Source organism: Protopterus annectens, chromosome 2.part1 (assembly GCF_019279795.1).
Source record: "Protopterus annectens isolate FY-2018-M chromosome 2.part1, PAN1.0, whole genome shotgun sequence".
NCBI lineage: Eukaryota > Metazoa > Chordata > Ceratodontiformes > Protopteridae > Protopterus > Protopterus annectens.
The window spans coordinates 819,818,757-819,842,203 of record NC_056729.1 but is presented as its reverse complement, the minus strand read 5'-3'; the positions used below and the strand labels follow the sequence as shown (position 1 = coordinate 819,842,203).

At 41.8% G+C, this 23,447-nt stretch overlaps 1 protein-coding gene across 2 annotated transcripts in view; it reads right to left on the bottom strand.

Moving 5' to 3' along the window:
• The window catches only part of MICU3 (mitochondrial calcium uptake family member 3), a 1,861,160-nt gene that overhangs the window by 429,440 nt on the left and 1,408,273 nt on the right, over window positions 1-23,447 (bottom strand). For both annotated transcript variants that reach the window (XM_044062504.1, XM_044062503.1), the window contains exon 9: window positions 19,189-19,360. In XM_044062504.1, the coding sequence (XP_043918439.1) occupies window positions 19,189-19,360 (172 nt within the window). The remainder of the gene's footprint in view (window positions 1-19,188; window positions 19,361-23,447) is intronic.

Genomic DNA, 23,447 nt, shown 5'->3' with positions numbered 1-23,447 from the left:
GTCGGTACAGGAGCCCTGTGGTGTACATGGATATATGCTTGTGTACCTATTGGGGGGAGGGGGCCATGTGTTTATATTATCCAAGACCCTATCTGGATTGCTTATTCATGCTAAGCACTTGTTCATGACTTGTAAACACTACGTAAGCTAATAATTACAATAACAGTCAATCTTCCACATCACCTACAGGTAAGGGTGAACAGGTTTTGTACATACTTTTCTCACTTGCGTAGAGTAATGTAGCTCTTGTACTCACTTTCCTCACTTATCTATGTGAATGTAGTTCTGTATTCAGGCATGTCCAGGAGTCAACTGCCAGTAGTCTCACCTGTCTATCTGATGAATCTGGACATCTTGAGGCAATGTACACATTGCCTCATGTACACAGACAAGCCTCTCCGCCTACCACCCAACACTACAATCTGTGAGAGATGCACTCATCTAGCTAAACTGGAGGTAAAGGCCACTCCAACCAAGCCTGACCCTGACTGTCATGTGCAGAAGGTACACAGTCGCACAACACCACACTCATCACATACGTCTCACTAAATCTACCCCACCATTAACTGGAAAAACTACTCGTGTACCAACACATTAGCTCAACGGCTTCTGGAATACATAAACACCAATGCCCTGAATCAACATATCCACACACCCACCAGGGGCAACAATATCCTAGACCTAGTCATTACCAACATGAGTGACTGGTGCTCCACACGTGAAGCCAACTCCTCATTGGTCCGATCAGACCATGTGCTGAACACGTTTCTATCCACATCCCGCACCTACCCCCCCATTAAGGGAACCACAGTATAATATGTCTACAAGGCCAACTACATGCTTCTTAAAACAGACGTGGTGGACGTCATGACACCCATGCAGATGGACAGTACTGTTACAACTGCTGAATCCTACACAAATGCTCTCTATAATCACTTACAGGAGTGCATGGCTTGTGCTATCCCCAAAAGAACAAGGACACTATACTCATAATTAACTAAACCAATCTGGTGGTCCCCTGCTATAAACATATTGTACTACAGGAGGAAGACACTGTTGCAAACTAAAGTACAATGCCATGCTTGGAGGAGATTGCTGGCCAGCCTCAGTAAGAAGGTGAGATCCCTTATAAGATCCTCCAAAGCTAGCTACGAAAACTATAACGCAACTAATACCAACAACAACCAGAAAGCATTCTATAGCTATGTCACATATCTCGATGTCAACAACCAGATCTGTTCTGAGTTACAGCACAAAGGCACGAACATTACAGAAACAATTGATATTGGCAACATCCTGGCAGATCCCACTCAAAGCTGCACACTCTAAAGGCAATATCACAGCATCCATGGGACCAGACAACATCCCAGGCTGTGTTTTACATGAACTTCAGATCGTACTGTCTCTTCACCTACGCACCATGTTCAATAACAGCCTCACATCGGGCATAGTGCTCCCTGAATGGCGCACAGCAACAGTCATCCCACTCCACAACGGTGGCGCCACAATGGACCACGGGACTTATTTCCCTATAGGCCTGACTAGCCTGGTCTGCAAGGCTATGGTGCACATCATGGATCACTTTCACAGAGACATTGGGTACCTCCCAACCTTTGACCCCTCCCTGTTTGGCATTGTTAAGGCCGGACCATGCCTCCTAAACCTGGTGGACTTCTTAGAGACAGTTACCAAGGCATTAGATGAGGTTAAGGAGGTCCACACAGCCTACCAAAATCTCTCATAGGCTTTCAACACGATTCCTCCTTCTGGTATTATCAACATACCCATCCGCCTGAACATTAACCCCTACATCATGTATGGTTTGCCAAGTGGCTCATGGACAGAACCCACACAGTAGGAGTTGCATACCCTAGGTCCGACTGTATACCAGTTACAACTGGCGTCCCCCAGGGCTCAGTCCTAGAACCCCTCATGTTCGGCATATAGTTCTCTGACGTACAGACAAGCACAGGAGGGCTTTGGCTGAAAAGATTTGCAGACAACTGCAAACTAGGGGACATAATTGTTTCCCCAGCTGTTACAGACACCCTCTGGAAGGGTCGCACTGAGACGGATACCTGGTGTTAATATCATGGTGTCAAGCTGAATGCCTAAAAGTGCACAGTCATCCCCTTTGGTTATAACTAATTACCCACGGACTACCACATAGGTGCTAGTCCCCTACATACAGAAAAGGTAATACAGGATCCAGAAAAACCAGTAGATAGCAATCTCTCCTTCAATACCCATAATGACAAGGTGGTTAGAATATCCTTCTACATGGCCCCCCTAATCTCTATTGGTTTTGCATCCAAATCAGAGGGGCCATTGTGACTCTACACATGTCATATTAGACCCATTAAAGGATACAACACCCCATTTGGGATATACCTTACAAGACAACTGCAACAGCTTGGAAGACCCCACCAGTACCACACCAAGAGGATTACTGACCTCAAACAGATGACCTATGGAGCCCAACCTACGAAACTCCAGCTGTACTCAGTTGCATATCACATACTCACAGGTGATCTCTGCTTGACATACAAGGCCCATGTCCAACCCTGTATTGCTGGATATGCTCTAGGGATATACACCTAACCACAACGATGAGTAGGACGTGCTGGATGGATAGATTCCTGATCTGGACACTCCCTATGCTTTGGAACGTGATTCCAATGTACATCAGGCAGGGCCCCTCATAAGCACTCTTCAAGGGAAACCTTGATGTGTGGATGGGAGACAGACATGTACCCCAGGGATCACTGCAGTGGCTCTGCTGGACAGAGTCACAGGGAACTATTGGCTCTGCCATTCAGAGGCACAGGAAACCAAACTATGGGGGTGGCGAAGGACAACACACACTAGCTAGGCTTACAGATACCCTTGGTAAGACAGCCTATTACCTACCTTTGCACAAATTACATGTCTTATGTGCATGGATAGTTTCCATTTTACTTTGATATCATGCTGATAAACTGTTGGCTCACTAAAAGACATATGTATCCTGTTATTGTGTATTGTAAATGCCAATTGACAAAACTAATGTTTGCCTACCATTACAGTAATGCTATGTAGCTTGTAATACATATCTGCCTACAATACTGTACATTACACAGTTATTGGCACAATATCCCACAATGCAAAACATACTTGCACAGTGGCCCAACCTTCCACATGTTATTCTCTGTATTACACCCATACATATGGCTACAGTTACAATATATCAACATATACTATCCCTGTTATAGCACATACTTGTTGGACCAGCCCTGCCACTGACGTCGGCTGGTGAGGAGTATTTCTGTTCAAAGCCCTTATATAGCATCCCTTGTGGTGTATGCGGTGTTTGCCTTGTGACCTACAGCAACACACAAATACTACAAGTGTTACTATGCTCAACAATACATCACTACAAGATAACTGTTTCCACTATATGGATTGCGTGCACTTTAAATACTACAGATTAGTAGTACATACACAGACATACTGACTGTTCTACATACCTTATTAGTAACCCGGGGTGTTGTTAACTGTTGATTCAATCCTTTTCGGTTTGTGTTTCAATGTTCTTTGTAACGTTCCGCTGGTATATACGGATGGTTTGAATGTGTGATGTCACATCCTTTTCTAATTACATATCGGTAACATGTGGTACCCTGTCCACCAATTGCTGTTCCAAAGTAGTTAATTGGATGCACATCAGCTGTGCAGCTACTCCATTAGCCGATACCATGGCAACAGTGGTGTATAAGTGAGTACTCCTTTTGGGCGTTGTCTGTTTGACTTAAATTCGAGGGAGATGACCTAGATGTGTTATTGCGATATATTTCAACAGCTATATGGAGACACACAGAGATATATTAGCTTCATGACTCCCGTGGACTGTGTGTAATGGCTAGACGATTTAGTTCTACATATGAGTACAGCTGTTATATTTCGGAACAGTGCTACTTATGCAGGGTTTGTTTGTACCTGATACTTCTGCAGATGTTTAAGTCTGGCAAGGATGTTTGGCCAGCTCAAGGCCGCATGGCTATGCATGAACTGTTATGTGGTCTACAGTGTGCTCACCAGACATCCTTGACTTGGTGTACAAGTGTAGCATACTGTGCTGTTACTCACTAATTGCTAACACATCCCGGTGTATGCACAACCCTCTGAAATGGGATTAGTGCAAACAAACCCTATTACATCAACAGTTGTTCCATTGTATAACAGCAGCTATTTCATATAGGGCCATGATAGTGTGTCTCTGACAAGGTATGTTAAGACTTCTGAAGATGTCGTACAGTGTGTGAATGATTTGTGATGTTGTTACAGTTTGTATTGTAATATGTTTGGGTGTGGGGGTGATGTTTGTGGGTGTGCTTAGCAGATGCAGGTGTGTAGGAACTGCTTTTATACATAATTGCTATGTGCTGAGGGTTCCTTCCCTATTTGAACACCTATCTTTTTGTGGACTAATACAATGGTAACTGCAGGCTGATTCATTCAGGCACTGTTATGTGGTTCCTGTATAGCATGCAGGTGATGTTAGTCCTTGAATCTTTTCGGCAATACATCGGAATGTAATAACGTGTTGCTACATGATAGCTGTGTATTTCTGTCATAGGTATTTGCAGTCATTGTATTTGTGTTGGTGACTGACCCTCTTTGGCTAGGGTTGCCACCTTTTCATATGTCCATAGTGGGTCCTTTTCAGGACACACATCTGATTTTACAGGCCGACACAAACCCACGGTCAGTACAAGGGATATAACTTTCCTTTCTTGCCTAATTATAAGCTTATTCTTGTAGCAGTTTAGTAGCTTATCCGATTTCCTGTACCATGTAGGTATTTTAGATACAAAAATAACTATTGTATGCAACTATTACAGTACATATGGGACATAATTATGTCCTACAATCCCAGGGCATTTGCCACGTTTAATATATTTGGTCAGGACACAACCACCCAAAGAGGGAGTGTCCCTCGCAAAGTGGAACAGGTGGTAACACTATCCTTGGCTCATGTCCATAGCACATATTTTTAATGGTGTATAGGCATATACTCTCCATATCCTTTGTTCATAAAGGTTGGTAGTGGCGGAATGTGTGATTGCTATGGTCTATGTTATACACATATGTGAACACTTCAACCACTGTATACGGGAGACCTACGGAATCCTGAAACCACAGTGTTCCGACGCACACAGTACCGGGACCAGACTCCCATACCTCATATTACCGACATCGACAGTAATTCACGAAGGTAACACCAACATGGAACACACACATGCACACACAGACACAATGTTACCCAACATATCCCAATAAACCATCCTACACTACGTATGAGCAGGTGGCCAAGCCCCTCTACACCCCCCCATGTAGGTGTCTGCACCCCCCACACCACCCACTACTTTAATATTCTACATCCTAGGTCACGCAAACAGATGCATAAAGCTAACCCACAACCACAGATTACAGTCCCCCAAGAACACACACCACACACAGAACACACACTTACACACACTACAGCCCTAAGAAACACATGTACACACAGTAACCTACCCAAACCGCAACATCAGAAGCACTGACTAACTGTCCATTAACATTGTGAGATTACACCTCGCGCATCTGGTGTTTCAGTGCTGTGTTCATTCGGACCTTAAGCCTCGGGATTACGTGCGTCGGTATGTAAAGCAGTCGGTATGTGGTAGGTATCCCATTTATATGTACCTCCATGGTTATGTAGATGTTGTTAACCTATCTATATATCTACATATATATGTATATCCCCATATATCGACATATATATCTCTCTCTCCCTCTCTCTCTATATATATATATATATGTATATATATTATATATATATATATATATATATATATATATATATATATGTATATATATATATATATATATATATATATATATATATATATATATATATATATATATATATATATTGGCAAAGGCTCTTGCTACCCCCATAGTGCCTTTTTTAGGCAAGGCTCAAAAGACAAACCCACCTCCATAGGTATCACAAGGGATAAGAAATTAAGACTAATGCTACTCAACGCCAGAAGTCTAAACCTCAAGATGCACGCACTCTAAACTCTCCTTAGCATGGAGAACATCGATATCTGTGCAGTAACAGAAACCTGGTTCAAGGCTCGAGAGCACCCCAGCACTACCAGGTTATACCTCATACCATGCTTTTTGGCCCCAAAACTTGGACCGAACCACAAAAGGAGGGGGAATATCAATATTCATCAAAGATACCCACACCTCCAGGTTGGTGGCACAGCACGAAGCATCAGAGACTATCCATGTGCAACTAACAGTGGGTAAAACTGCCTTCCAGTTTATAGCCTGCTACAGACCACCCTCCCAAACCCAGGAACCCCACTCGGCCTTCCTGAGAACACTGGAAAATATGAAGGTCTCTCCAAACACCATTATCTTGGGTGACTTCAACTACCCAACCATAGACTGGGAGCATTACTCTAGCTCCAACACCCTAGCCCAAAGGTTCCTGGAATTTATAAACTCAAATGCTATGGAACAACTTGTTACCCCTCCCACAAGAGGGGAAAACATACTGGACCTGATCATCACCAACATGGGGACTCTATGCTCCAGACCAGAAGTGTATCCCTCACTGGTAAGATCAGACCATAAACTAATCTCACTGGATATTCACATCCCGACCCCACCCCATGCCCAGAAAACCACAGTGAAAAACTTCTCTAAAGCAAATTTCACACTCCTCAAAACCAAGGTGGAATCCTTCAAAGCCCCCGGGCCTGTGGATAATACGGCCCAGACCACAAAATCCTTTATAAACTCATTCTATGAACACCTTCAGGAATGCATGGATCATGCAATCCCAAATAAAACCAAGACCCAATCCTCCAAAGGCATTTCCTGTCTGGTGGACCCCAGCCATAAACAAACTATACAATAGAAGGAGGAAGCTACTACATGATAGAGCAAAATCCCAAAAAGGGAAGGCATCTCTGATCAGTATTAGCAAAAAACTATGGGCACTCATAAAATCGTCTAAGGCCAGCTTCGAGAGAAAAATTGCACAGGACACTAAGGTAATCACAAGGCTTTCTTTAGTTATGTTAGGAACCTGGGTGGGAATTCCCAGATATGCTCAGAATTAGTCCAAAATGACAAAAAATACACCGGACCCACAGACATTGCCAACATACTAGCTGACAGGTTCAGCGCAAACTTCTCCCCCCCCCTCCCCACCAAAAGGGCTAATATCTATCCCAGCAGAGTGCTGCCCCCCTGACATCTCAGATGCTCAGGTAAGAGATGCCCTCTCCAAAGCAAGAAACACAGCATCAATGGGACCAGACAGTGTCCCGGGCTGCGTCCTACATGAACTCCAAGAAGAGCTAAACCCAAACCTAAAACTACTGCTCAATCTCAGCCTTACTACAGGATATGTACCCAAAGAGTGGCGTACAGCAACAGTGGTCCCTCTCCACATAGGTGGTGCCTCAATGGATCCTGGAAACTATCGCCCCATAAGTCTCACTAGCTTGGTCTGCAAAGCTATAGAAAGGATCATCATGGACCTTATAAATAAAGATATTGGGGACCTGCAGACACTGGATCCTACCCAGTTCGGCTTTGTTAAGGGCAGATCCTGCCTCTTGAACCTGGTCAATTTCTTTGAAACAGTCACCAAGGCCATTGACAAGGGGAAGGTGGTCCACACAGCCTACCTGGACCTCGCAAAAGCCTTTGATATAATACCCCACTCGGGCATTATAGATAAGCTCACCAGCTTAAATATAAACCCTTATGTCACTAGATGGGTTGCAAACTGGCTCAAGTACAGAACCCACATGGTTAGAATAGCTGGAGCCATGTCAGACTCCAAAACAGTTACAAGTGGCGTCCCACAAGGCTCAGTCCTGGGACCTCTCTTGTTCGGTATATATTTCTCGGAGGTACAGGCCAACATTGAAGGACTGTGGCTAACCAAGTTTGCAGATGACTGCAAACTGGGCACCATAATAGACTCTCCAGCTGACACAAGCATCCTCCAAAAGGGCCTCATAGAAACAGACAACTGGTGCCAGAGCCATGGCCTCAAGCTAAATGCCAGAAAGTGTATAGTCATCCCCTTTGGCAAAAACAAAGTGCCCACAAATTACCACATAGGTGGTAATCCATTAAGTACAGAAGAAGTAATTAGGGACCTGGGGACCCAAGTTGATAGCAATCTCTCATTTGACAACCACGTGGCCAAAGTGGTTAGAAAAACATTTTATATAGCCCACCTAATCATGAAGGGATTCACATCTAGATCAGGGGAGGTCATCGTGCCTCTTTACTCATCCCTCATCAGGCCCATAATTGAGTACAGTGCCCCTTTTGGGATGTACCTTACCAGACACCTGCAGCAACTGGAAAGACCCCAAAGTACCTCACCAAGAGGATCAAGGGGCTCAAACAGATGCCGTATGCTGCCCGGTTAAAGAAACTCCAGCTCTACTCAGTGGCATACCGCCTGCTCAGAGGTGATCTGTGCCTTGACTTATAAAGCCATGTCCAACCCAGAATTAATGGACATGCTGCACCTCAGAAAATCCAAATCCCATCGAGCTACGTGCTCGAGGGACTTGAACCTTAGCACTGAAATAAATAGGACATGCTGGAGGGACAGATTCATAACCCAGAGGCTCCCTTCACTCTGGAATAAAATCCCAGTCCAGGTTAGGCAGAGTCCCTCATTGACTCTCTTCAAGAGGAATCTTGATGAGTGGATGGGAGATCGTAGGTTTACCCCGGGTATCACATCTGTGTCACTGTTAGACAGAGGCACAGTATACTAACCTTGAAAAAGGGCATAGCAAAATTAATTTAATATGGGTGGCGAAAGCCATACACACTCTGGCTAGGCTTATAAATGCCCTAGGGCAGATAGCCTACTATGAACCTATGAACTTATATATATATATATATATATATATATATATATATAAAACATACACCTTTCATTGTGTACATGCCGGTTTGTCCTATTTCAACACATTCCTACCTTTTGTGTTTTGTCCTGTCAGTATACACGACTGCCATTGGTACATCTCAGGTAGCTTAGTGGTATGTTATTGTGATGAATGTGTACATGGTTGCGTGTTCTAATCCTGGCAGTGATATCTTACCTCTCAGAGCAGGCACTGGTAGTGCAAGGGTGATTAACGCACATTTCAGCGGTTGTGTGTTCCACATGTTTATTATTCTGTGGAGAACTACCTATATATGCAAGCTGTGTTTAAGGTATACTATGTAACATGTACACATCTGTGAAGATTCCTGTCAAGATACTCCCCATTATTTGGAACTACATCCCTGACTACTTTATACAAAACCCCTCACTGACACTCCAGGGAAACCTGGCAGAGTAGGTGGTGAACAGTAGCTACACCCTAGGGATCCCGCAAGCAGCTCTGCTCCACAGAGAGACAGTTAGTTGATCGATGGGGTGGCGACAGCAGACATGTTCTCCCTATGCTTATGAGTGGCCTCGGCGGTTGGGCATGTACCTACCTATGTATCCATGAACCTGTACATACAGTATGGACACACGCTGATAGCTTAATTTACTGTTCAGGTATTGACTTACCTTTTGCCAATGGCGGTTGTGTGTACAATAGTTGAGGGCTACCTATGTAGGATGCACACAGTAGACCACCTATACATGACAATTTACAGGTGGTCATGTGTGTGTGCCATCCATGTTTGCTGTGTGTGCAGGTGGAGAAGGGTGTCAGTCCATGAGTGCCTACACTGTCAGTGTGTGTGCTATACTTTCCTCTTTGCCAAGCATGGGCATACTGGGCACGCCTCCGTCTGCCTACTGGGGCTAGCACAGGGTGTTCATGGCCTGAGTCCCCCTGTGCCTGTGGGTCCCTTGGCAATGGTGTTGGGCTGTGAGGGCCTTCACCATTCTGTCCCTGCTGCAGCTGTTTCCTCAGGATCACACTGTGTAGCATGGCACATACTATGAAGATGTGGGCACACGTTCCTGTAGAGTACTGCAAGACTCCACCAGACATGTCAAAGCAACGGAACTGTGATTTCAGCATCCCAAACACGCACTCTATGATGATTCTGGTTTCTGCGTGTGCCTCATTATGGTGTTCTTACACTGTGTGTGCATTTCTGATGGGAGTCATCATCCACAGTTCCAGTGCATAGCCAGAATCCCCCACCAGGTGGCCAAATAGGATGTCTCCCCTGGCAAATACCTGATACAGCTGTGAGGCATGCCAGATGTGGGAGTCGTGATAGCTTCCAGCACTGCCAGCACACACATCCATGATAATGCCCTGCACATTGCACACGACCTGGCAGTTGATGGAGGGGAATCCCTTGCGGTTTATGTAGCGCCTACCCTGCTCACCGGGTGGTGACTTCATATAAATGCGCGTGCAGTCTATTGCACCCAAGTATCTCTGGGAAGTCCGCTACATGGTGGAAGAGATGCATATTGCTGGCCAACTCCTTCTGCATTCAGGGGAAGTATATGTGCTCATTGGCATGTGGTAACATGGCATCCAGGAACTGGTGGAGTACCCTGGATGCTGATGCCTGTGAGATCCCCATGATATCCCCAGTTGGCCTTTGGAAGGTACCTGTGGCTAGTATTCTCAAGCTTACACATACCTTCGTGTCCACTGGGATGGGTTCCCCTCTGTTACTTCTGGCTCTGAGGCGTGGCTGGCACAGCTCAACAAGTTGCTGTATGATGTCCCTGTCCACCCTGTAATGCTCTACTATCTTCAGATCATGTAGCCCCTGGTAGGTTACCCTGGGTCTGAACACTCGTCTCCTCCTCTGGTGCCTGAGATGGTTGCCAGCATCATCCTCCATACCACCATCAGTCTCCAACACATGCTGAAAGTTATGGCAGCCCCTAACATATACATATTAAAAGTTCCTCGTCTGTATACACCAATGGTGCAGAGTGTCTGGGAATACACAAGTGTGTGTGTGGGGCTTTCACACCTTATACTATTATGCAATGGATGATATTGGTGTAATTGGGTGTGTCTGTGCTATTCCAGCTGCAAGGTATCTTAATTATTGGATTTACAGCAGGTACTGCTATTGTGGATCCTTTGGTGTTAACTTACGCTTGTCTGCCGTGATTCATCTATTGCCCTTTACTTCTATTTTCAACCCGATTCACCTCCCATTGTCAGGCATGCATCCAGCTGCTGCCTTTCTTGTTTTGTGTTTCCACAACCCAGGATTGTGTTGGGAAATGTGTTATGTAGCTGATCTACAGCAAGTTTGCTTTGTTCTGCTGTGACAGTTCTTTTTTCTTTGCTGTACGGCACCTCCCCTTTCCTGTTTTGCAGGTAGCTGCTAGCAGCCTTGTTAGCTGTTATCTATGGCCCACTGTGAGTTTCTAGGTGTTAATTACTCATTTGTATTCCAATTACCATGCTGCAGCATTTCCTTTTGTCTTCCCTTAGCCTTCCTGTTTCAGCTGTGGTGCGCGCCATGCACATCCGTTTACTGGGTTTCGTGCCATTTTCATCCACGTTCACATGAACGTTCGGTTACCTTGTGTGCTCTCAGCTAAGCAAAACTATAGCTACTTCCACACCCCTATCCTGCGGCTTTGCTTAGCAACACACAACATGGATTAGCAATGATCCAATATGCTTACAGCTACAGTGGCGCTCCCCTCTCTTGATGTCATGTTTACCTCCAGGCCACTCCTTGGTGTTGTAACGGTACGCCATGTGGTACATCCTTATGCCAGCGGAACGTTTGCAATTCAGACTCATTTCCATGGCATTGACTGCTAATTCCTAGTTACCACACGGAACACTGTCCCAGACCCTTAGCAACCCTTGCGCCATGGTTGTGGTGTAGCATGCGTGCCATTGACTATTATGGGGATATCATGAATTGCATTACATTACAGTTTTATAACATCTAAATATATTTTCCTTATGGTCCCGTTTGTGCACTGATGCACTGCGGTTTTACTTTGCGTTGGTGTGGCCATGAAATTAAATGTTATTTTTTATATGTTGTGCATGTTGTTTTATGCCATTGGCTATATATTTAGCCATTGGCATATATTAACATTATAATAAGTAAGTTTGGTCTGCTTTCATGGCTCCGATTTTATGTTTGACAACATGTAAACCGTTTTTTTTTGGTTTACATTTCTACATGCTTATGCTATGCCTGCACAACTTAATGAATCGCTGTATACCTTCATTTGCATGCTACACTGCTGTGCAAGGGGTAATTAGCATACATGCACAAGGAGCTGCGCAGCTCTGGCGTACGCTGGTAGTGCACATGGAAACAGCTCTTACCTGAATCACTCGACGGCCATATCTGGCGCTAGATCGCCGACGCTACTCAGGCGCATGGCGCAAGTTTCATGAATCCTGGGGATTGTCTTAGCCCATAGTGTCTCTTTTAGGCCATGCCAAACTGAAAATACTTCAACATAGCAAATCAAAACCAAGAAAATCTAAAGGTATTACTGCTCAATGCCAGGAGCCTAAACAAAAAAACTCCACTTCCTGGAAGCTCTTTTTACCCTAGAGAATTCTGATGTCTGTGTGGTGTCTGAGATGTGGTTTAAAGTCACGGAGAGCACACCAACAGTACAAGGTTATAATGCCTTCCACACATTTAGACCAGCAACTTCACAGGCTGGGACTAAAGGTGGAGGTGTCTCTATTAACATCAAAAACAAATATACTTCAAGGCTGGTCAAACAGGACAATGCTCTTGAGCTGCTCCATGTTCAAATCACCATAGGTAAAATCCAATACCACTTCCTTGCAAGCTATAAGTCCCTCTCTATGACCCAGGAGGCCCATAACATGTATTTAAACATATTAGAAACACTAACCATCCAACCCAGTACCATATTCATGGGTGACTTTAATTACCCCACTATTAATTGTGAATCTTATACGACATGAAATGTACATGCATACAGATCCCTGGATTTTGTAAACACAAACTCCCTGGACCAGAATGTCAATACACCAACCAGGGGCGCAACCATATTGGATCTGTTCCTCACTAATATGGGAGAGTGATGCACACCCCCTACTGTAATGCCTTCCATGGTAAGGACAGACCACAAAATGGTCTCCTTTGAAGTAAAAAAATAAAACCTGGACCCCAGCTCAACCGACAATATTCAGGAACTATTCTACGGCTAACCTCCTGCTATTAACTGAGAACCTGGCAAAATTTCAAGCCCCATTAAACCCTGAGAACACTTCTGCCTATGCAGAACTGTTCATAGAAACTCTGTACAAGCATGTTAATAGCTGCACAGAGGCAGCTGTACCCACCAGGAAGAAGTACAGAACTAACTCAAAAAACAAGCTACCCTGATGGAATCACAAAATCAATCATTTGTATAACAGGAAGAAGAAAATCATGGCAAAAATTATGAGGTGGAGCACCCAGCAGGATAAAAGCACTCTCATGAAACTTAAGAAACAACTCAGAGGATAAATAAAGTCTCCCAATGCCAAATTTGAGGTCAATTTGGCCTTCTATGCAAAGGACAACCACAAAGTATTCTTTAGCTATGTCTGCAACCTCAAAGGCAATACACAATTGTGTGCAGAGCTCAATGTAAATGGAGCCACTTATACTTAGCCAGAAGATATAGCAAACCTCCTGGCTGATAAATTAAGATCCAACTTTACTCCTATCTCCCCACCTCAATCTTCCCTCAGGAAATATCATCAAATACAACTCCCCCTAACGCTTTCTCTAAGACCAAGAACACTGCATCAATGGGCCCAGGTAATATCCCAGGTTGCCTTCTAAATAGCATGAAACATGACCTATCAGGGCCTCTGGAATTATTATTTAACTGTAGCCTCCAAACAGGCTTTATGCCTCAAGAATGGAGAAAGGCCATCTACAGACCCTGGAAATTATAGACCCATAAGTCTCACTATTCTTATATTTAAAGCCATGGAAAGAATTATCATGGAGATGATCAATAGAGATATAATAAACCTCAAGACACAACACTGTTTGGTTTCGTCAAGGGCAGATCATGCCTCTTCAACCTGGTGGACTTCTTTGAGAAGGTCACCAAAGCAATGGATGATCACAAAATCATTCACACTGTCTACCTTAACCTGGCCAAGGCATTTGACACAATACCCCACTCGGGCATTGTTGACAAACTCAAGAGGTTAGGTACAAACCCATATGTCACCCGGTGGATAGCCAACTGGCTCACAGACAGGACTCAGGAAGTTAGAATTGGGGAGTCCACCTCTACAAAGAGGCCAGTCACAAGTGGAGTCCCTCAGGGATCAGTCCTTGGATGCTCCTTTTTGGCATTTACTTCTCAGAAGTCAAGGCCAATGTCAGTGGTCTCTGGCTGACTAAATTTGCAGATGATTGCAAATTAGGAGCAGTCATTGAATCTCACACTGATACAAATGTTCTCCAGGAGGGGCTGATGCAGACAAACAACTGGTGTCAGAGCCATGGAAATGCATAATAGTATCCTTTGGAAGTCATCCATCCCTAGTGATTATAATATTGACAACACACACCTTAGAGTTGACCCAGTAGTCAGGGACTTAGGGGCACACATAGACAGTAATCTAGCCTTTGATCATCATGTGTCTACAGTGGTGAGGAAATCGTTCTATGTTGCGCAACTTATAAACAAAGGTATGGCATCTAAGTCCAAGGAAGTCATTGTTCCAGTGTATTTGGCATTCACCAGACCTATCATTGAGCACAATGCCCCTTTGGTATGTATCTAACCAGGCACATCCAACAACTGGAACGTCCACAGAGGTTCCTCACTAAAAGAATACAGGGTATAAGTAATATATCCTATGCAGACCGCCTCAAGATTCTATCCCTGTATTCTGTCTCCTACAGGCTTTTGAGGGAAAATCTATGCCTGGCATACAGGACATTGTCAGACCCATCTCTGATGGACCTCCTGCATATCCACAAAACAAACAGTGCCAGAATTACCTATTCTAAAGACTTAAACCTTGCCTGTGATATAAATAGGACCTGCTGGAGAGATAGGTATGTATCCCAAAGACTACCTCGTCTATGGAACAGGCTCCCCATCCATGTTAAGCAGAGATCCTCCCTCACCCAACTCAAGTGATACTTGGACAATTGGATGGGAAACCAGAAATTTTTCCCTGGTTTTGTACCTATGTCTCTAATGCAAACAGGTAACCTGTAAATTGTTCATCTCCCAGGCCCATGCTTACACTTATCAAGGGTATCAGAACTTGCCAGAGATTTGGGATGCATGACTAGGCTTAAAAGGGCCCTTGTAGTCATTAGCCTAGTAAACACCTATGAACCTATTATGAGGATATAATTTGCTAGGGAAGTGAGTCTAGAAGATTATGCATGGATTGACAAATTCCTTGTCATGTCACCCCCCTCAATTTATAGATGTTTGTTTTTGTGCACCAACAGTGATTCACTGTGTATGATGTTTTTTTTTTCTATCAACTTTTATATCCCACATAAATAACTTAGATCTGAAGGCAAATATCTCTCACAACTTATAAATCTAACAAAAACCCAGGCCTATGCTTTTACTTCTGCTCTGTGGCAAAACTATGGAACTCTCTTCCTTTAACTATCAAAATTGCTACTAACCTGCACTTCTTCAAAGCCTCTATAAAAGAATACTTCAAGAAATCTTGGATTTGCTCCTGTATGAGCCCAGGCTAAGGTATTCTTATAACTTTTTCTACCTCTACTCTCTGTCCCCACCACCAACTTACCCTACCCTTCCTTTCTCTATACATACTCCCCTAAGGTTACACTCATACCTTTTCCACATCTATTCCTACTCTCCCCTGTATCACACTCTACCCTTCTCTACTCGTACTATCCTACGACTTCACCAATATAACTTGTTACCATATTCCACGACCTCTAGAATATTAATAATCATTATGATAATCATCTACTATGTAAATAATGTCACATCTTCTTATCATCAGGTTTTCCATAGCTTTCCATATGCTTGAACACTATGACTTTATTAGGCAGGTTGAGTTTTTTATTTTGGCAAACTAATGTATTGTTTTCATATTTGTGCTTGAATTCTTTCTTCTTCTTTCGGCTTTTCCCAGTTAGGGGTTGCCACAGTGGATCACCTGCCCACTCATGATTGGCAGTGGAGTTTTACAGTGTCGAGTTGCCAGCCTGGCACCCAACCTTCCACAGAAGGCACACACCTAGGGCCAATTTTTAGAGTGTCCAATCCACTTACAGCATGTCTTTAGGATGTGGGAGGGAACCCATGCGGCCACAGGGAGGACATGCAGACTCTGCACAGAAGGCACCCCAGCCAAGGATCGAACTGGAGAACCCCTTGTTGTGAGGCGACAACGCTATCCGCTGCACCACCGCGGCTACCCTGTTATGACTTTATTATGTCTATCTAGTTTTTCATTCTGCTAACCATATGTATCAGGCGCTTTTTCCCCAAGCCTCTGCTGAAAATGGGTACCTAATGACCCAGTTGGATTTTCCTGGCAAATAAATGCCAAATAAATAAATAAATAAAAACATTATTTTATGTTCTATTTTCTTGCATTGAATATTTTCAGTGATTTGTAATTCAGAGAAGTAGGTTTCATTCAAATGGGTTTTCAATCAAATCGGTTTCAGTCGAGTGGGTCTTCAGTCAATTGCTTTTCAATCACAAGGGTTTTCAGTCAATTACTTTCCAGTTACTTTCTTCCAAACATTTGATTTTCAGTCAAATGCAGTTCAATCAAATGATAGTAAACCATATAAAATATATATAATATATATGTGCGTGTGTGTGTGTGTGTGTGTGTGTGTGTGTGTGTGTGTGTGTGTGTGTGTGTGTGTGTGTGTTTGTGTGTATATACACAAGCAGCAGGGTCATACTAACAAGAAGAAAAACAATGTGTAAAACAAAAAGAAAATCACATTTATCCTAATAATGAGTGTGTGTGTTACACACATACAGTCCCGGTCAAAAAACAACATTGTCCACTTAAAGGTGGGAGGTTGTCATAATGGTTAAGGTGTTTACTTTACAGACTTAAGGTACAGGGTTTGATTCTCACATGGGATAATTGGCTAGGCTTAAAATGGTTTACAAGGGCAGTTAGCATAGTACCAATCAATGAACCTATGATATCAATCCAAATAAAAACATAGATCTTAACAAGCCAATCAAAAAATGGCATTATGCAAAAGAGATCCACTTCTATCTCCCCATCTTAAGGTTAAGCTAACTAAAAAAAAGCTGATTCACAAAACTTCCAAAGCATAACATAATCCTCTCAACTCGATTAATTTTCATCAGGAATACTTGCTGACTTTACACAAAGAAGATTATACAGCATCTCTGTATTAGAATAGACAACCACCCATGAAGAGGTTTATTCATAAAGTCTACAGAAACTACCTAAAGCCCTGTTGAGTAAAATAGTGATATATTTAATGTAGCCACTGAAATCAATGGGAAACAGCAACTTGGATCTAAAAAAGGAAGGGGGGGGGTTGGGATAAATAATTAAATAACTATTACATATCTGGGATCTGGTTTGTGAATTAATTCACTGTCCATTCATTAGTCTAATCCAGTTTTGGATCAATAAGGAACCAAAGCCTATCCCAGCTCTCACTGGCAAGAAAGATTGTACAGCTGTGCCACCCTTAATTGGAAAGTACTTTCTTGCAATCAGTTATAATCATGTACACCTTTTTGATGTTTAACAGCTTTTCTTTCTCTGTGTACTGAATAAACTGTGTTATTTAGTACCATAGAAAGTCTGAACCTTTGTCTCAGGCCAAGGCTGAAAAAATGTTGGTGCTACAACAGTCATCTTTCTTACCTTGTCAATAAATAAATGAACAGATAAACAAATAGACAACAAACAAAGAAATAGTCAAGTAAAACCCTCATTATAATCTGCATAAATAAGTAATTAGTATGGAAGACAGAAGGATGGAGATGATTGATTACTTTTTAGTTATTTATTTGAATTTGTAAACCAGTGTAGAGCACTTACTCACAAGGACCTTTTTTAGACTCGTTCTAGGGTCACTGTCTGGTTAACTGATTTGCTCAAACTCACACAGTAAGCAAATGTACTCTGAAGGAATCATGCGCCGAACTACTAAAAGCACCCTGATAACTTTAAAACAATGAATTACAGGTAGGACTCCTTTCAGAAGACGTTTGGCTCAAACATAAGATGCCAAGATATGAAAAGGACTTTACTTCATAACAGACAACAGCAAGGACAATTTCAGAAAAACAAAATTAACAAATTCCCAAATAACATATATACTAAAAGTGAAAACGGTGTTCAGGATCAATCAAACAATGACTAATATAATTTAAAATTAAAAGGAGAGGTCTGCACTAGTTATCAAATTCTACACAGTTCAATCTGGCTGCAAATACAGTTTTACAGAGCTGCGGAAGAAAAGTATGCAGTGTTTGCTAGCTTCACAAATCTAATTGTCAACACTGCCAAAGAGTAGCCTTTAAACAATGTCAGACTGTTTGCATATTTTTAAAGGGAGATTAACCTGATCCCTACATAAATACAAACAAAGAGGACTATATCCAAAACATCCCATGTCTGAAGGTTTACTGGTAACACCAGCCCTATTGGTTTGCACTGATGCATTCAGCTACCACTAAATTTCTTTATTGCTCAGGTAGCCTGCTGACAACACATCTGTTACTTAACAAATGAACCTAAAAGAAATATAAGTCTCTTTATCTTACTAAATGGCTGAGCTCTTTGAAAACATTTCTTCACAACTGATAAGATCCATTCACTCACCAAAAGCTGTCCATCCAACACTGACTATTAGCGCTATTAAGAAGCTGGCTGAGTGTGATCACAGGAATTTAGTTTATAATTGTTTTTTCAAACATAGTGTTGAATGTGACACTCAAAGCTTGCAAAGAGAAAGAGGTAATTTAAAGTATGTGACAAAGTGGTTTTTAAAATATTTGTACTCAACAGCAGTTCACTTTCCTTGGTTGAATGTGAAGCTTCCCTTCAGAAATCACAAAATGTGTAATGCAGCAAGAATTATTTAACTTGGGAAACTTATCTGTCCAAATGTTAATGTGCCACAGAACTTGTATAAAAATACCTTTTCTTCAGGAAGTCTTTGACGGAGGTTTTCCAGATAGCTTGAAATGTTCTCCAAATTTGTATATCTCAAGAGAATGCGTGCAAAGTCTTCTTCACTAATTGTAATCAACCCCTTGGAGTAAGAGAGGAATTCAATTTCAAGAACTTCAGTCTGCAGATTTTCCATAAACCTAGTAAAATCCCAAAACAAGTAAATGCCAAACTGCTCTGTGAAAAATTGTTCATTTATTTTACATTATGCATACTGTTAAAGGTAGAGTGTACAAGTCATGAAGAAAATCACTTATGTTTTTTTACTGCAAAACTACAACAAAAGTATTACAAAACAGTGAAGAGATCAATTTTATATTTTAACATGCTATCAGAAGGGATGTGCTGCACAGAACACATATAAACAATTGTTTATATTGTCTCTAAAATGATTAGACATTATGTGCACACTGATTTTTGTTCCTTATGAACATTCTCAAATGCAAATGCATCTAAGCAATAAACCTATCTGTTTAAGTGCTGTTAACACTCACAGTTATAGGGTTAACATTAAACAAATACAGACATGTTAACTACCATAACACAGACATATGCCATATACTGTGTGTGTGTGTGTGTGTGTGCGCGTGTGTGTGTGTGTGTGTGTTTGTGTGTGTGTGTGTGTGTGTGTGTGTGTGTGTATGTGTGTGTGTGTGTGTGTGTGTGTGTGTGTGTGTGTGTGTGTGTGTGTGTGTGTATGTGCGTGCGTGTGTGTGTGTGTGTGTGTGTGTGTGTGTGTGTGTGTGAGTGTGTGTGATAACCATAGCTCTCAACCTTCCATCTCCTAAATGTAGAACACTGCCAGCCCTCTCAAAATGTGGAACAAGTGGACAAAATGTGGAACACCTTCTAACAGCTTACTAACAACTCCAACTATGAAGGTCACAGGACGGTTAAAATGTGTTACTTTATACTTATAAAAAGTTCTTATGATGAAATAATATGATTCAGTACTATGTCGCCTCACAGTAAGACGCAGTCCGGTTTGATTCTCAGCTAGAGCGTCTTCTGCGTGGAGACATGCGTGAATGGGCATACCTTCGTTGAAGTTTGTGCATCAGGGCTGGCAACTTGGTACGTAAAATCTACTGCCAATCATTAGCGGACCAGAGTTCCGCTGTGGTGACCCCTAACTGGGAAAAACCGAAAGACACAACAACTATTACCATGGACGTCAATTAAAAATATTCCTAACACTGAATGCATGACAGACTCTTTCAATGTGGAACTTTGAGGAACATGGACTTTTTAAGACCCAAAATGAGGACTGTTTCTCATAATGAGGTACACTTGAGAGGTATGGTGCTAACATCACCACTAATACAGTGTGACACATAAAACAATCCAAATAGCAATGAGTCTTGTATTATGCCTCTGCAATATATATGTATATGTGTATATATATATATATATATATATATATATATATATATATATATATATATATATACACATACACAAGATCCACAAGAAATGTGGTATCAATTTCCAGAAATGCCTGAATTTTTATGCATGTCTGCAATGGGAGGTAAGGTCTCAGGATGGGTACTAGCAACATGTAAATAGCCACTGGTTCAGAGGCCCAATGGCCTAAATGACCACTGGGCCCAGTTGACTTGTATATTCTAAACTTTTATAATTTTATAATTACCATAAGGCAATTGTACTTCTGGATACACTGATCCTATTCAGTAGACACCATACTTAAAAAGTAAGCATCCCATGTGTTTCGTGTGGCTTTTGTTTTCACCACTGCTACTTCACTATCTGTTAGGATACAGTGACAGTGACCCTGAAGTAGATGAGCTCATTTACATTTAAATCATCCATAAATCTTGATTGCTGGCTTAGGTTATATACTTGAATTTCAGGAACTATGTGCATTTCACTTGGAAGCATATGTCTGACTACTGAAAACACAATAAACTGATGTTTAAAAAGAGCTTATGAACTCTGGTGCATTTTGTACAAAAGGATATCCTTACAGAAGGCCATTGCCACAACTCTTTTTTTTTTTTTCCTCCGCAGCTTTACCTTCAGCTTACTTTTCTGAATATCACCAGTTACCCTGCACCACACTGTACTTCAGGTACACTAACTGCTCTTGCATAACCAGATAAAACAAGGCAGCATGTGAGCGAAGATTGTACACACCACAGTTCTACGTCAGAGAGGGAAAAAGCAAACAACTCCTTAAACTGTTACACAGACAGTAAAAAACAATACAGGACCCTATCCTCCATAAATAATGATAATGTCATTTTACTTTTGCAGGGTTATTGTTTAGGGATTTGGACACACATTCTAATGCACAGAAAGGCCTGCATTTACTTCTATATAAATGGAAAGACAAAACAATGCCAGCCCTAAATAATACCAATACTTCACAGTGCTGTTCAGTCTGACTATTTTTCACAACTTTCATCATCAGACTGTACTATAACATAGATCTAAATATAATTTTTCACACAAGCTGTAACAATGAAGGGACCTCCAAATTTTATTTTTATTTTATTTTTTATTTTATTTTACATTTGTTGACCGGGCTAGTCCAGCTGGATATATGTCCATTTTCAGTGGAGGCCCGGGGAGAAAAGCTCCACAAATTACAACAACATAAAAGGTCAAGACAAAGACAATAACAGTATGATTTGGTACGTAAGTTTTAACAATTATAGTACAAGCCTAAGATTATATATTTTATATTTCAGTAGGAAAAAGGAAAAAATTTATCTAAGAATAGATGAATAAGACTAATACATTTGTATTAGAAATGGTGTAGTACAAATCTTTATAACATATTACAAAATTAGATACACCTAGTAATTTATGATGAGATACTAAGGTCTCACAAAAACCTAAGAAAGAAAGACACTAGAGATAAATAGATAGAGTATAGAAGAACAGCAAGCAAGGATGGATTTCTAGTGTTATTTAACACATAGGTTGTGATACTATATGAAGGTGTTTGATCATTCCACAGTATATACTTATTTACATGAGAAAAAATCCTAAGGAAGGTTAAGCTCACTAAAAAGTAGTGAGACAACACAAGATCATGATAGGCTAGGAATTGTGGGAGTCTAGTTAATAGTTAGGTACTTAGTCTGGGTTAACACAGGGGCATAGCCAGTGTGATTTGAGGTAGGGTTTAAGCTTGCTTTTAAATAAACTGACAGAGGATATTGAGGTTAGCTGGCTTGGGAGGATGTTCCAGGCTTTACCTACTGTATTGGAGAACAAGGTGTCACCAGCTAAGTTGTTGGACTTTGATATTTGTACAAGTAGGTTATTAGCTGAGCGTAAGGTCTTGAGGTTATTATAGGGGATGACTAGGGATGTAAGTATGGGTGTATTTTGAGGTAAATACAGGATCTTATGGGCTACTATTAATCGATTGAAAAGTATTAAATTTGGCAGCTCTAACCATCCTAACTGATTAAGATTGATACAGTGATGAGTTCTATAGGAGGACCCAGCTGCAAATCTGGCAATATTGTTGTAGGAGGATGTAAGTTTACTCAGATTACTTCTACATATTTTGGTATAGACAGGGGAGGCATAGAGCAAGGTAGAGATGAGGTGGGTACGAGCAATAGTAACCCCGGCTGGAGGTGTAAGAAAGGGTTTTATTCTATAGAGGGAACCTAGTTTCTTGTTTACTATTTTTATGGTGTTGTTAATGTGAGGTTCAAAGGACAAGTTGTTATCTATTAGTACCCCGAGTAGTTTGGTGGTTGGTTCAGGAGATATTATAGTTCCATCATTTGAAGTAATAGTAAAATTAAGTGGGGAGGTTCTGCGGGTGGGGGTAAATAGTAGCATTTTTGTTTTTTTGGGGTCAAGGATAAGACGTCTTTGTAGGAGCCAGTTTTCAACTGTACTAAAGGTCATTTGGGTTAGTGACTGAAGTTCTGATTGAGAAGCAGCAGCGCATATGAGTGTGGAGTCGTCAGCGTATTGGATACAATCAGCTTGAGGAATTACAGAATGAAGGTCATTTGTAAAGATGGAGAAGAGTAATGGGCCTAATATAGATCCTTGCGGGACCCCTAGAGTGACTGGGACGTGGGAAGATAATGTATTTTCCCATAGTACAGCCTGTTGCCTGTTATGTAGGTATGATTGGAACCACTGTATAGTATGGTTGTCCAATGACAGGTTTTTGAGTGTGTCTATAAGGAGGTGGTGATTCACCATGTCAAATGCTTTGGACAGGTCAATAAA